The following is a 15,712-nucleotide window of genomic DNA, read 5'->3' on the forward strand; positions in this document are numbered from 1 at the left end:
AGTATCTGGACCACACCATCGCTAGGAGTATGGAGTTAACCATCAGTATGACAAAGCATTTAAATTCTAAGCATTGCTCTGTTACCCATTCTGTTAATGAATGTGTATAAATAGGTATCTCAACACTAAAGCTATAAAAGAGCAGCATCTATTTCTTTAGTACTGAAAGAATTTCAACTGTTAGAAAGCTGACTTGCAAGACAAAAACAAAAAACAAAACAAAGAAAGATGCATCTTGAAAGTTAAAAACAAATAAACTGAAGAAAAAGCCAGTTGAAGTATTGGGATTTAACTTAACCCAACTAAGACATTCACACAACATATGCATGTCAGTCTCCTATTCAGTCCTAGAGCCTGCGGTATTGTAATTTATTGTGAAACTATGTAACCAAATACTTAAATATATCCACAACATCTATACCACAGAAATGCATAGTACATAATATACTAACATCTCAAAATAAACTTCGATTACAGTTTTATGCAAATTATGGTATAAGATATCACCTGCCACATTTAGAAACGGCACCAACTTCAACATCAATGCACTAGTCGAAATCCTTACTAGTAGTGATATGTCTTCTGCATTATCACCTGAACATTCAAAATCAAGCTGTTAATCTAAGAAACCACAGTATGTTATCAATTAAAATCACTGTATATTTGGATGTTAAAGCAGGTAGTAATACAGCAGGAAAAGTGTTTCTAATTCACAGTTTCAAAAATAAAGGGTGCAGTTTTCAAATATCTGATTGCTTAAAACTGGTCACTCAATTTAACAACTGCCTCCTTCAACACATGTAAACTATGTTTGCACAGCATTAGGAGATGTCTTTTATTTCAGAATTAGTTCTTACTGTAACAGGAGCACCACAAATTTGAAAAAAGAGGCTACAGTGTGAAAGGAGCTCACTGAAGGATATGTTAAATAAAATTTTAACTACAATATAAGGTACTGCAAAAGCTTTGTTCCCCCAGCACAGATCCCTTAATCAGGAAAAGTAATTAACACTTACCAAATACAATATGTAAATTAGCTCTACAGGAGATGGGGAAAAATCTAACTCAACTAAAAGAAAATACTATTATTAGGCTAACAAACCTGTGATAGCTGGCTTCAGAATTTTCCTAAAAGTAAAATTCAAAAGCATACACAGTATTTATATCCTTTGATAAGGAATGTAGACATCCAAAGGAAATGAAAGAAAAATCTGGTTTTAAGAATTTCTAGGTGGAAACACACACACACACACACAAATGGGTAACTGAGAAAAACTGAGCACTTAAATATTCAAATTTTAAGTGTGTAAGATTTATAATAGAAAAAAGTAGCAAATTGTTACTGTGACTTGATTTGCTGAAAACATCTGCAAATTCACACTGGCATTAAGAAAACCAAAGTCTCAAAAATTTACTCCTTTCTTTCTCTCCAGATAATGTGTTTTCTGTGCAAAAATAAATATCTGAAAATTGCACTAATAATACTTATTTTAACTTCTATATTATGAATAATCTGCACATGCTGCTTTACAGACAATACATATTTGTAAACTTGCTCATGCAAAATTAGTGTGCGCAACAGGGATATTAATTTTTAAAAATGATACCTTATTATCATTTTAAAATTGCCAAACCCTCTGAAATGAAAACAAATCTTATATGGATATTCTTGTCTGCCAGCTAAAAATCAATTTATGTCGCTGAAAACAAAGTTATACAAGAAAAAGAAACATGGTTTTGTTTTGCAAGATTTTTGATTTTTAAATGAGAAAATTATATAAAAGAAAGAAATTCATGGTCACAAAATTTTAACATTTTAATCCTAAACATTACAGGGTAAATAGATACTGGACCCTACCTCCATACTCCATAAAATCCTAACTTTTAATTTCCATTTTAAATGTTGCCGCAACCACTAAAACAATAGTGGTTTTACAACCTCTGGATCATGGAAATACACATTTCTGAAATAAATGCTACAAAAACAACAATGGAAGAAAGCCAAACAAACTGTCTCCATGAAGGAAAAAAAAGCGGAACATTTTGAAGCTTTTAGACACTTCTCTTTCCATGTCTTATGATTAACCTGTCAATTCAGTGCACTGTATGGTCATATGTAATGGTCCCCATGGTGAAAAAACATCTAACTAGTGTCCATTGATTCCAAGTTAGTAGATGATGAATCTTTTTGGATACTTTCAAAGATGGCCGCCAGCTCAGGGTTAGAACTGATTTGTGACTGGAATTCACTCATCAGTGGACTCTTCTCTGCTTCTGGAATGGTCAGCAGTGCTGCTACTGCTCTCATGGCAGATCGCTTTAATTCATCTTGTTTTTCAAATTCCTGCTTTACTGAGTTTGCCTTCACCTGTAACATGGAGTAAACTTAGATTACATGCTATAAAAGACAGCTCTTACAATAACAAAATTTAAGCACAGAGGATCTTTCTGGTAAAAGCCACTCTTATAGGTCCATAAGGCGTATTATATTCTAAGCACAACTGTTTTTAAACTTATTTTTAAAGCAGCTGTCTTCTTTTAAGGGAATATTTTACACAAAGCCCCATTATAAGAAGAGAAAAATCTAGATCCACATGGTTGAAACAAAGAGTGTAGGACACAACCCGAATTTAAAACATCCTCTTTTGTGGCCTGATCATTTCATCCCATATCAGTACTTCAAAATATGTATCATATTGATATAGCATAAACAAAACCTTTTAAGAATAGCAGTTAACAGTGCTAAGTTTTATAAAACATCAGTATTCACTAGGTTAATGTTTTAAACCAGCTGCTACTTAGGGCACTGGAATAATTATATTTGGAAAGCTAGAGAAAAGAACTGGCTAGGAATCCCCATTATACCAAGTCTGACATAGGTTGATATTTATCACTTCTTACCTTAGTTGTACATGTTGCACGTAATGGCTCAACAAGTCGGTCCAACCTCTGCAGTACTGCACTTGGGCAAAGGGTAGACAGTCTCACCAGCATTAAAAATGTCAGCATCTAGTAAGAAGAATAAAAAAAGACAGAATTTAGACTTGACGTTATTTTCTAAAAACAAAATTCTAAATTCTGACAAATCCTTTAAAAGCAAAATAACTAGCATACAAAGTATAAAAGCTTCCTTTTAATGTAATCTGCCTATCAGAATCAGAATTAGACAGATTTGTCTCAAACCTTATCTGAGTTAAGTGCTGAAGAGACCTCACCAGATCGTACTTTAGGTAAGGTCTCTTGAGCAGCATATTATAGGTGAAGTCTCTTTAGCACTTCACTCAGATAAGGCTGGAGACAAATCTGTCTCGAACAGATGTGAGAACTAGAAAAGTGGTTTTCAATCTTGGTTGCACATTAGAATCATCCAGAGAGTTTTAGAAACATACCCATTCTTCAAGTCCCACCCCCAGAGAGTTTTACTGAACCTGTCAGAATACGGTCACAGATTCAGTATTTTTTTTTTTTTTTTTGAAAAAAGTTCATGTGCACCAGAATTGAGAATCACTGAATTAGAAAATTACAGAAGTGGAACACAAGTTTTGTGTTCACAACTTATTACAAATAAGTTTCCACTATCATAACAGATTTGACCAGTTAGTTATTCAGATTAATCCATGAGAAATCTGATTAATCCATAAACCTTTTTCTCTTAGACTATAAACTCATAGAATTAAACAAGCATGTCCCTTTACTTTTTGGTGGGGAGCTCTCTTCACTGAACTTTGAGAGGCTCAGGTCACTACCACATATGGAAGCCTAAGAGTAGGAGTTCGGGTAGTATGGCTGATTACTGAGTTACCACTTTTGCTCTGCTTGGCCAAAAGCCCTAAATGAAAGAGTAGATGAAAAGACACAATGTACATATTTTTTTTATTTTTCAAATCACCCTTTTACTGTTCACATTTTAAATGAAGTTGAACATGCAGGAAAACAAAGAACATTGATAAGCAAAATTCATGCTCCAAACACTGCAAGATGCAGTATGATTTCTCTCAAGTTGCTTCTAAAGATTACTTTGTATATCTGAAAAGTTCCATGTTGCCCTCTAACAAAACTCTTGATATTAAACAAAGTACATTATACTGAAAAACAAAAATTCCTCATTCAGGTAAATAATACAGTTATAATTCAGATTAGCTGCAAAGTTAACTCAGGAGAATTAATAAAGAATGCTGGGAAGCTAAGAAATCCCTACATGGGTAGCAACTGCAGTCCAATATTAAGACAGGCCAAAAAGTAACAGATTTATACTTTAAACAGCAAAATCTGTCGGGACTCTTTTGAGGGAAAGGATCTAGCTAGGTACTATTTACTAAGCAAGTGAATGCAGAGCATTTTGCATCTACTGCCACTTCCTCCTCCAATAAAGAGTTCTGGATCTTTCTTATATGCCAAGTGATATTACACTGCCTATTACTTTTGCATATTATAGTTTACAACATGCTTATCAAAATCTTGACAGACAACCTAATTTTTCTCAGACACATGAGTAAATTACAAGGGTGAAAGTTGCTCTAGCAAAGTCATCTTCTAAAACATTGTAATAAATAGGCACAAACAACTTACCTTAATATCATAATGGTCCTTCAAACCATCTTCAACGTGATTTAGAAATTCAAAGATATCAAGTCTATCAAGACAACTATCTAGAAGTGTGTACATACACTCAAAAGCTGCCTTTCTAATATCCAGACCATCATCAACTGTATGTTTAAATGGACCCATTTCTACCTGTTAAAGCAAAATAGAACATTTCAATATAAAATACTTAAGTCAAACACAAGGTTAGATAAACAGTGTGATCTAACTTACCTCTCGTATAAGCTCCTTCCTAACTTTTGTTTCATTGTAAAGATGTGGAAGAACAGTATCCAATAGATCTCTTATTAAGGATGGCTTATTATGTGCTGCTGAATTAAATGTGACCAAGGCTACTCTTCTCACATTCAAATCTGGGTCTTCTAAAGTTTTCAGGAAATCACCTGAAATATTACAAGAAAAGCAACAGACAGACATGGTAAACTTATAATATACATTTTAGTTTCTCTAAGTTGATATAATTTATTTTTGCTGTGTCATTGTTGTTTCTTCAATAAAGGTCATGGAAGAATCTGATGAAATACTAAGTAAACCATAAAGTTTCTTTCAGCAGCACAACAACTATCATTTCTGAAGGTTAATATATTTTTAATTGATAATCCACTCTCAGCACCTATAATGCAGAGGGTATGGAAGAAGAGTCCATGAAGTTTCTCAATATCACTTTTATAGATACAAGATACAATAGAGACAGCAGCTAAAAAGACTAAAAACATGTATGATTCTCCTTGTAGTTCATTAAAAGGAGCAACAAGAATATTTTTAAATCAAGTTCAAAATAAGAATAAAAAAATGAGGTGAAGACAGATCCACTGCTTAATAAAGATGGAGTACTATTAGCAGATATATATAATTCATCAAATGAAAGAGAAATGTACCTCCAGAAGCCCTACTTTATTTGTCTTCAATAAGAAATATATGAATTCATAGAAAAATAATATAAAAGGAGAAAATTGTAACCTAACATAGGACAAAAGCCAGAGAAGGCATCTAGGTACTTTAAAAGTCTTGCAAATGTGGGCAAGAAAGCATAATGCAAAGACCTTTGGAGTCATATAGATGATGGTTCAAATCATTTTACTTGTTAAATGTTTGATTTTGTGCAAGTTACTCAGGCGAGAAAGTTGCCTAAAGTTTCTCACATAAATTTCTCAGTCAATAAAATGAGGATTATAAACCTTTTAGAGCTAAACTGAGCAGAATAAATGGTGTGTACATTGTTGAAGACAATGTCTAATACCCAATAGGTATTCACATATAGTTATTATTCATCATTAAATGATCTCAACTCTATCATCAGCAATCTTTTACAATACATATGGAAATGAAGGAGAGTTAACAAAATACTTGAATGCCAACTTAGAAAATCAGCAATTTGAAAATATGAGAGGAAAGAGAGACTTCAGACTATGCAGACTGGCAAACCCAATGTTGATACCCAGAAAAGTTCCAGCACTGACTTAAAAAAAAAAGTCTGAGAGATAGCACGGTTTTTGAAAACAATATAAATGTACCAAACTAATCTCCTCTCCCTATTATTTGCATATGAAACTGGTAGATTAGAAGAGCAATTACAATAGAGTATCTATCTGCTTTCAAGTAAAGCATCTAAAATATTGCTATTATGGACAAAATGGCGTGATGAACTAGCAATTTCAATTTTTTTCAAGTTTCCTAGGTGATTCTGATGTTCAAACAGTGACAAATACTGAACTAAATCATAATTCAATTAGAATGGTAACTACCTGGTTAAGTAACTATATCAACAATGCATACTGGTTGATTGTTGTCAACATGGAAAGATATTTCTAGAGATATGGGATGGGCTTCTTTCTCTGTCCTATCTTGTGTAATACCAACGTGCTCAATAAATGTATCAAAGCAGAAAATGGGTGGGGGATATTTAAGTAAGAAATTTCTCATATAGACTTTAATAATTTCTAGGCCCTAGCAATAGAACTCATTTGTGCCTGTCCCTTCCTTATTCTGAATTGGCAATCCCTTTCTATATAGTTCAAATTTTAAATTGTATTTGTTTTTTCTTTCTGGCACACTGCAGAATGGTGCAAAGCTACAAGTTTCTTTGCCAAATCCCTCAATCCTCCCTGATGGTTATCTCCATTATCCTGGCCTCAAGAAAGCAACACACTAAGTTCCCAGGGTTTTTTTGGCTACTACCAAACTCTAGGAAAACCAATGATAAAAACAAAATGCAAGGAGGCTATAAAATCAGAAATAGTCCCTAAACCTAATTCTTATCTTCACAGAAATAGAGAAAGTCCTAGTTTTTCTTTGGTTATCTCCTCTTAGTTCTTCTGGGAATTCACGCTACCCAACTTTATTTTTTATTCTTAGGTTGTTTCAACCTTAAATACAGAAACCTCCATAGATCTCCTTGGGTATTGAGGGGTTAGCAGTAATAACTGAAAATTGAGGCCTCAACAGCTCAAGTGAGACTCATTTACATCTGGGGAGAAACTTCAGACTGGTCAGATAAATATAGTACTTTTCCTTTTTTCCACTAAAGCTATGTCAACCCAAAAATGTGGTTATCAAATATGCAGTTGACTCTAAAGATGCTGATATAACTTCAGTTATATGCAAAATCATCTAGGAATAATTATAAACAATATAGTCAACATAATTTGTTAAAGTTATAAATTCATATCAATTATCTTAAGCAATTATTTTACAAGCATTTTAATTCCTCGATATTTCTAGTTACTAAATTTAAAAGTTTCTTGACAATTCTAAATTCCAAAAATCAGTATGTTTATCTTTGTTTCCACTTACCTATGCAGTTCTTTAACAGCGGATCAATAGGCTGTGGATGGTCAGATATTGTAAATTTCACAGCCGTAACCACTGAGCTTCGGGCATATGATGAACCTAATTAAAAATAAATTGCAAGTCTATTGGTATGACATAGTCCACTAAAACTCATGGACATCATTTTAAAACCACTTCAAATAACACTAATGCCTTCAATTCCTTAGAATTCTCCTTGGCCAAGAAGGGTATTTCTTATTGCATGCATGAATCCAAAGTAACAAAGTTTACTCACTTTATGAGTATAAAATATAATCCCACTAAATTTCTAAAGAATTTCTTCTGGGAAGGGGGGACCTGAAGCAGCAGTGGCAGAATTCATCCTCACAAAAGAGAACTAGCTAAATCCAAAAAAAGCTTAAAAATCTTCAAATCTACTAAAAATAAAAGCAATATCTAAGAATGAATGGCTATTACTGCTATTAATATTACCACCTTCTACTTATTCTAATGGGGATGACATTGGTAAATCTGAAAACTCTTCCAGAATATTTCATTCGAAGTAAGTATTTTCACCAATTTTACTTATTGTAACTAGTATTAGCAAGCTCTTTGGATTATATTAATTCATGATATGTCATTTCCACATTTTAAGACAATATAGTAACATTAAAATGTAGTCATCATGAGGAATCAGAACAGATTTAACCATTATCTAATTATACTCTATCCTTTAAAACAACAAAATGTCATTTGACTATTGCTCCATACTACACAAGACAGTTCTTTTTCATCACATACTTAGCTTTTAGGTTTAAGAAAATATAGATATGGCTTAACTTTGTCATTAGGCATCTTTTAAGGCAACCAACTACCAAAAAATTTTTTTTAAGTAAGAAAATCTAGAAACCCACCTGATATCAAGTACCCTTTAAGCCGTGGAAGGAGAGTTTCTGGATCAATTAGAGTGAGTTTTCCTAGACATTCAGCAACAACATTTCTGGTTCCTTCCTCTGCGCACTCACAGTGCTTTAACAATAAGGCCCAGATGTTTTCAACATATGGTTTAAGGCCCACCACTGATGCAGAGCTAATAATTTCCTTCAAGGAATGGAGTAAAAGATACTGCCTTTTGGGTTGACTGGTTATTTCTTGTAGGACAAATGGCAGATATTCAGGAAGGTTGCCCACACTAATGCTGCCTAATGCATAGGATGCAGCTGATTTGACTTCTTCACTAGGAGATGAGAAAGCTTCTAGTATTACAGATTTTAGTTCCAACTGTCCACTTAAGTCAATATGATGCCCAACTTCTCCAAGAGAAAGTAGAGCTAAGAGACGAATGGAATCTGTAGACCGTGAGTTCTTGACATCTTGAATAAACTGACCTACTACAGCAGGTCCCTCTTTAGGGCATGCTCGAGTAAGGGCAGCTACACATTTGGCAATGGAATAGTAAGACTGCTTATGAGTAAGAGCTGTACTCTGAGAGTAAACTGGACCAGTCAACATGCGCAACAAATCCATGTATCCTAAATTATTTGTTCCAGTGACAACCAGAGCTTGGAAAAAGTCTAGCATGGCACTAAGAGCTCCACCCTGCAATAAGGGTGATCTCACAAGTCCAATAAGTTCATTGAGAATGGATCCACTTATCTTTGAAAGGGAGGAAGGATACACTTTTGCCAGAGTGGTAAGAAAACTGATAGCCATTTGTGAAACATGCATATCACTTTCGCTGATAAGAGGCGGGAGCTCATCTAGTACTGCATCAATCATGGCAGCTGTCAAGCTGTCACTATAGTTTTTTATTAGAATATCTAGGGCAGAAAGAGTACCCAGTTTCAAAGCTCTCTGGTTTTTCCTAAGAAATGAAGCGAGGATAGGAACCCCCTCTCCCAGAACAGGCCTCAAATCTATCTTCAAAGGTGACCCAGCAATCAGTGTCAACGCCTTTACTGTAGTTAACCTGGTAATTTCATTCTTTAGTCTCTCCAAGAAAATCTGAAGTGTATTAGGCAAGTCAGAACCCAAATTGTCTCCGAGGTTGCAAATAATTTGTCCCATACAGGAAATAGCCCTTTCCTTGACTTCCTGATCAATGTCAGCTGCTTTTAATCTCTTAATGGTACAGGTAAATAGATCTTTGATGTAAGGAGTTGCATCAAATGAGGAAGGCTGATCTAAAGGACGAATTACTTTGACAAGCTGTTGAGTAACAAGAAGTGCTTCAGATGTAATTTTGTAAAATGGGTCTCCAACACAGGCCACCACTGGAGGAACCAAAGCCTGAACATGAGGATGGAAGACTTGAGGAGAATGGTTACAGAGGATTACGTATAGACACGACAAAGCATCAATCTTCAAATTCGATGAGCTTGATTTATCATTCAGGGAGAAAATGATTCCTAAAAAGCCAACAAAAAAATCCAATCATTGCTGTGCAGACTTTTAAGAAAGAAAAAATTAAAAATCAACCCCAATAGTACTGCTAATGTTCCCATCTCAGTATATTATTTCTACAAGTAGAAATCTTCACTATCTATAATAAATATTAAAGCCAAATATTTCAGGGTAAGACTTTTAACTTGTTACTTACAAATTTCTAGCTTCAGGTATTCAACGCAGTTAGATTTAAATGTTTAGCTCTATGTGCATGTTAAGTTGTCACAAAGATTCCTTTAAATGGGAACATTATTTAAGCTTATCTAAGTCCTAACAAAAAGAGGCTAAGTCCCAAAAGAGATTTACATTTCTTTCATACCTGGTACAAGTACAGGAATGTGTTGTGTTAGGGCCCCAGGTAATACATTTACCAGCTCAGTTAACATGTTAAAACAACACTGTCTGGTCTTCACACTTTTTTCTTTCATCTGTTTGTGCAGAGCTTTAACAATGTTGGGAACCTGCAATTATTACATACTCATTAGCTGGTTCAGTTGTTGGTATTTCGTCAGTACACTTAACATGAATTATAGAGAACAAGGAAAAAGGGAAGCATTTATCTTTTTTTGTTAAATTCCTAATTCAGCTATCTACTGCTATTGCTAACACTAACAAGACTGTTAGATATGAACAAAGTTTGCTGCATGGATTATATATGTCCTCTTGTAACTATATTTGCTTGATACTTATTTTAAAATTACGGTTGGGCATGGTGGCTCATGCCTGTAATCTCAATACTGTGGGAGGCTGAGGTGGGTGGATCACAAGGTCAGGAATTCAAGACCAGCCTGGCCAAGACGTAATCCCAGCACTTTTGGAGTGCTGAGATTACAGCCTGGCCTCCTGTAATCCCAGCACTTTGGAAGGCCAAGGCAGGCAGATCATGAGGTCGGATCGAGACCATCCTGGCAATGGTGAAACCCCATCTCTACTACAATACAAAAATTTAGCTGGGTGTGGTGCCAGGGGCCCATAATCCCATCTACTCGGGAGGCTGAGGCAGAGAATTGCTTGAACCCAAGAGGTGGAGGTTGCAGTGAGCAGAGATTGCATACTGCACTCCAGCCTAGGCGACAGAGCGAGACTCTTGTCTGAAAAAAAAATTACAGAAAAGCTGTCATTTAGCTTTCCAAAGAGCAACAAAATAGTCTTCCCTACTTTATTTTTTATTGTGAAACATACAAGATGAAAAAGAAATTAATCAACATATTTTCAACCAAAAATTTAGGAGGTTTTTATAAATGATATTTTGAATGACAACAGCACAGATAAAAATCAAAGGAAACAAGACAAATTATGGAAAAGTAACCACTGAACAGGTCCTTTTCTTACTTTCCATTTGCGGTTACAAGGAATCAACCTCACTTCAAATGTGGCTACTAGCAGCAGGGGTATGATTCAAAGACATCTAACCTAAACTTTCTCTTTTTTTGATATGGAGTCTTGCTCTTTCACCAGGCTGGAGTGCAGTGGCACGATCTCAGCTCACTGCAACCTCCATTTCCCGGATTCAAGCGATTCCCCTGCCTCAACCTCCTGAGTAGCTGGGACTACAGGCATATGCCACCATGTCCAGCTTAATTTCTATATTTTAGTAGAGACAAGGTTTCACCATTGCCAGGATCATCTCCATCTCCTGACCTCATTATCTGCCTGCCTCGTCCTCCCAAAGTGGTGGCATTACAGGCGTGAGGCACTGCGCGCCTGGCCTGCTCTAAACTTTCTAACATTTTGCTAGTCAGTAAAACAAACAGGGTCTCTACTAACAAATCTTAAAAATGCGAAGCTATAAACGGAGCTTCTAGAATACCTCAACAGCAAAGCAAGTAGAAATTAAAAGCAAAAACAAAGCCAAGAAAAACCCCAATGACCAAACTACATGGACACACAGCATAATTACACAGTGATCTAAGAACTAGACAAAAACAAAGTATCTAATTTCCCAAAGCACTGTCAGAATTCCTGGCAACTCTACTGAGCAATACCTGACTTCTATATGTTTACTCACTTGCTTATATCCTCCATATACTTTATCTCATTTCCTTCTACAATTAATCTTCAACATTCACCTTTATGAGTAATTTCACCACAAAAATGTATTTATCTGTACTACTTGAAAACAAGATAGATATAGTACATATATCCCCTCCCTGGTTTAATTCCTTTCAATACCTGTTTTGTAATCTATAAAAAACTGACCTAGTATTTATGCATCCCATAGGGCTGCTGTAGAGATTACGTATAAGATAGGAGAATGCCTGTTATGTAATAAATATTCAATAAAAGGGCTGGGCACAGTGGCTCACACCTGTAATCCCAGCACTTTGGGAGGCCGAGGCGGGTGGATCATGAGGTCAAGAGATCGAGACCATCCTGGTCAACATGGTGAAACCCCGTCTCTACTAAAAATACAAAAAATTAGCTGGGCATGGTGGTGCGTGCCTGTAATCCCAGCTACTCAGGAGGCTGAGGCAGGAGAATTGTCTGAACCCAGGAGGCAGAGGTTGTGGTGAGCCGAGATCGTGCCATTGTACTCCAACCTGGGTAACAAGAGCGAAACTCCATGACAAAAAAAAAAAATTCAATAAAGGGATGCAATATAATAGCTCTAATATTTAGGATTTTAGAAAAAGTGCCCTCAAGTGAAAAAATGTGTATTTTATTAATAAGCCCTGGAATATATCAAACACATATGTAGTGGGCACTACACTGAATGCTCTACACAGAATATCCAGCTCTCATTACCACAGGTAGATATTTCTAAGTACATCCTTATCACAAATGAGAAAAGTGAAGTTTAATAAAGTGACTAACTTGTCCAAGATCACACACCTAAATCAGAAGTGAAGCCGGATATGTTAACACAAGTAGTATGACTCCACAGCTCTAAGTCTGCTCTATGAACACCAAAGATAAAGATTACTTTACTGAATTTTAAAATTATTTATATACTGTTTATAAAGTAAAATGAAGAATACTTCGATTAGAATGAACAGTTTATAAGTAACATAATATGATCATACATTAACTGTATAAACATATCCCAGAACTTTCTGCTTCTCTATAGATATTCTGTAACTCATATTTCCACATAAAAACAATTTTAACAGCACTGCATTTACTACCATGACTTTCTAAACTGTACTTTAAAATTTACCTGACTCTGAAGCATTGTTAAAGGTGTTTCTCCCTGTTCCATTGCATCAGGGTCACATAGCCAACTTTGTACAGGACGAGTTTGCTTCAAAAGAGAAAGGTATGCGTGAAAAACATCTGCCTTTACATTCTCTTCACGCTCTTTAAATCTGGATATTAGTGCAGGAGAGACGGTCTTGTAGAATTCTGGAAGCATTTCATGCCTTGTGCTAACTACGGCATCCAAGCACTTAGCAGCTGCACGTCTCACTTTCCAACTCATGTCATCATCATCACTGTATTCATCATCACTCCCTAAAGGGTAAGTTTTAATGTAAAGAGGCTATTAATGACAGGAGAAGTATATCACTTAGAAAATGAATTGATATTCTTAACCAAGTCAGTTAATCTAACTTTCCAGTAACATATACAGCAACAGGTAGGTTTCAACAGAACTGGGACTTGAACAAAGAAAGAGCTTGTTACTTCTATACATCTGCACATAACTTAACCTTAAAAAACAAAGAAAGAGCTTGTTACTTCTATACATCTGCACATAACTTAACCTTAAAAAAGTAATTGGATTTTTAATTAAACATTTTCTCATCTATTTTGTAATGAACCGCTGCTTATTTATAACTCTTTAAAATAATCAATTAACACATTCAACTTCTTTAGAATATAAATACTTTTAAAGTCATACATTTCCCAGCCTTTGAAACCAAATTCAAAGAATTTACTTAATAGCATAGGAAAAAAAAAATCAAACAAACAATTAGGGACTTTATAAGACAAACTATGAAATACATTTGTGGTAATAGATTAGGTGATAAAAAGTGGTTACCAATTTCAAAACACTGCAGAACTAATTTTCTGGGAAAAGAAAGAAGGTTGACATCAGCTTTGTGACTACAAAGCTTTTCACTTAACTTGTTGATAAGCTATGAAGAACAAATATGCATATTTTAAACCTTCCACAATTTTGTCTTAATGTACTTTAACAAACCATTTTTCCTTAATTATAACAAGAAAATGCTGCACGCTTAACAGAGGACCATTTTCCTCTAACTCCTAATGCTAAACCTTAAACATTCAAAGCAGTAGCACTAAGAATTGTATCTCGCTTATCTATACTTGATAAATAACACGTGTGTGAAATCTCCAGAAAGTATTTCTGACAACCATCAGGGTTAGTTAGTTGGGTAATATGAAGTCAGAAAGGTGGCAGAAATATTAAGCAGTTATCATGATAGTCTAAAATTATCTAGCAATAATTTTGTCATTTTTAGATAAGACTAAATATAGCCTTGAAATAATTGAGCAGGATAACTCTTTGCTGGCTTTTATTCCAGTTAGCTTAGCAACAGTCAAATGTAGCCAGTTAGGCCTTAGAAGATTCTATGATATATAATAAAACAGCAAAATTTTCCAATCTCCAAAGCTTAAAATTCACCTTAGCACATTATAGGAAAATACAACCAAATACTGCTAAATGCTAGGCATTTGCTTATTTACCAGTTTATCTATTTAAATAAAGTTAAAAGTCAGTGCCAAAATATACTATCCATTTAAAAGCACAAAAAATTTTTTCCATGTCAATACACCATAGTACTTGCATCCCAGAAATGTGCTTTATTGAAAAGATCACAAAAAATTAACCAATGTCCTAATTCACTAAAATCATGTTGATTTTATAAATCACAAAATCATCGCAGAAAGACATTTATTAGGTATGACTCATATTAACTGATAAAGCAGGTGGAAGTACCTGGTTTGTTATAAACTACACAAAAAGCCAACATTCAAAATCTGGAATATACATTGCTACTGCTTTCTTCAGAAGATATTCATAGTAAAATATAAGCTAAGGTTTCCCTTCATTAATATAACCCATTTATTGATTGCCTGTGTGTCAAGCACTGTCCTAGACACTGGAATAAAGCAGTCAATCAAGAGATTAAAATGTCTAGCCTTCATGAAACTTACATTCTAATAGGTAGGAGACCATCAATTACAGTATGTCAGAAAGTTACTAAGTGTGATAAAATAAAAACAGTAAAATGAAAGATAGTTTTGAGGTGGGAGACTAGATGAGGGATGTGTGAAAAGAAATCAGGTATGACTGCAAGGTTTTTGGCCTGATAAACTAAGAAGAATGGAGGTATCATTCTGAGATGGTACAGGCTAAAGAACAGATTAGGTGGGAGATGGGGAAGGGGTAGGGAAAAGATATTTTAGATATCCAAGCAGCAATGTTAATTAAGGAGCTGAATATGAATCTGGATTCACAAGCGAGATCTGGAGTAAAGACAGGATCTGAGTTGCCAGCACACTGACATTAAAGCCAGGAGACTAAATGAGATCAACAAAAAATCAAGAGCATAACAGATTAAGTTCAAGCACTGAGCCTTAAGGTACTCTAAGTACAGTGGTCGGGATGAAGAAGAACCAAGCATAGAACACTGAAGTAATCACAATGATAGAACACCCAGGCTTGAATGGTATCCTGGATGCTAAATAAAGAAATGTTGCTTGCATGCGTGTAATCCCAGCACTTTGGGAGGCCGAAGCGGGTGGCTCACAAGGTCAGGAGTTCAAGACCAGCCTGGCCAATCCGGTAAAATTCTGTTTCTACTAAAAATATAAAAATTAGCTGGGCGTGGTGATGTGTGCCTGTAGTCCCAACTGCTCAGGAGGCAGAGGCAGGAGAATCACTCGAACCCAGGAGGCCGGGGTTGCAGTGCTCGGAGATCATGCTACT

The 15,712-nt window shown here is 35.2% G+C and overlaps 1 protein-coding gene across 1 annotated transcript in view; it reads right to left on the bottom strand.

Annotated features, from left to right (window-relative positions):
* Positions 1-340: 340 nt before the first annotated feature.
* The window catches only part of CAND1 (cullin associated and neddylation dissociated 1), a 47,824-nt gene continuing 32,452 nt past the window's right edge, over positions 341-15,712 (bottom strand). The window contains exons 8-15 of the mRNA XM_002752734.7: positions 12,974-13,266; positions 10,136-10,277; positions 8,286-9,779; positions 7,396-7,491; positions 4,816-4,985; positions 4,570-4,734; positions 2,902-3,009; positions 341-2,368 (exon numbers count right to left, since the gene is read on the bottom strand). Coding sequence (XP_002752780.1) covers positions 2,144-2,368; positions 2,902-3,009; positions 4,570-4,734; positions 4,816-4,985; positions 7,396-7,491; positions 8,286-9,779; positions 10,136-10,277; positions 12,974-13,266 — 2,693 coding nt within the window. The 3' untranslated portion in view covers positions 341-2,143. The remainder of the gene's footprint in view (positions 2,369-2,901; positions 3,010-4,569; positions 4,735-4,815; positions 4,986-7,395; positions 7,492-8,285; positions 9,780-10,135; positions 10,278-12,973; positions 13,267-15,712) is intronic.

This window comes from Callithrix jacchus, chromosome 9, assembly GCF_049354715.1.
Source record: "Callithrix jacchus isolate 240 chromosome 9, calJac240_pri, whole genome shotgun sequence".
Lineage (NCBI taxonomy): Eukaryota > Metazoa > Chordata > Mammalia > Primates > Cebidae > Callithrix > Callithrix jacchus.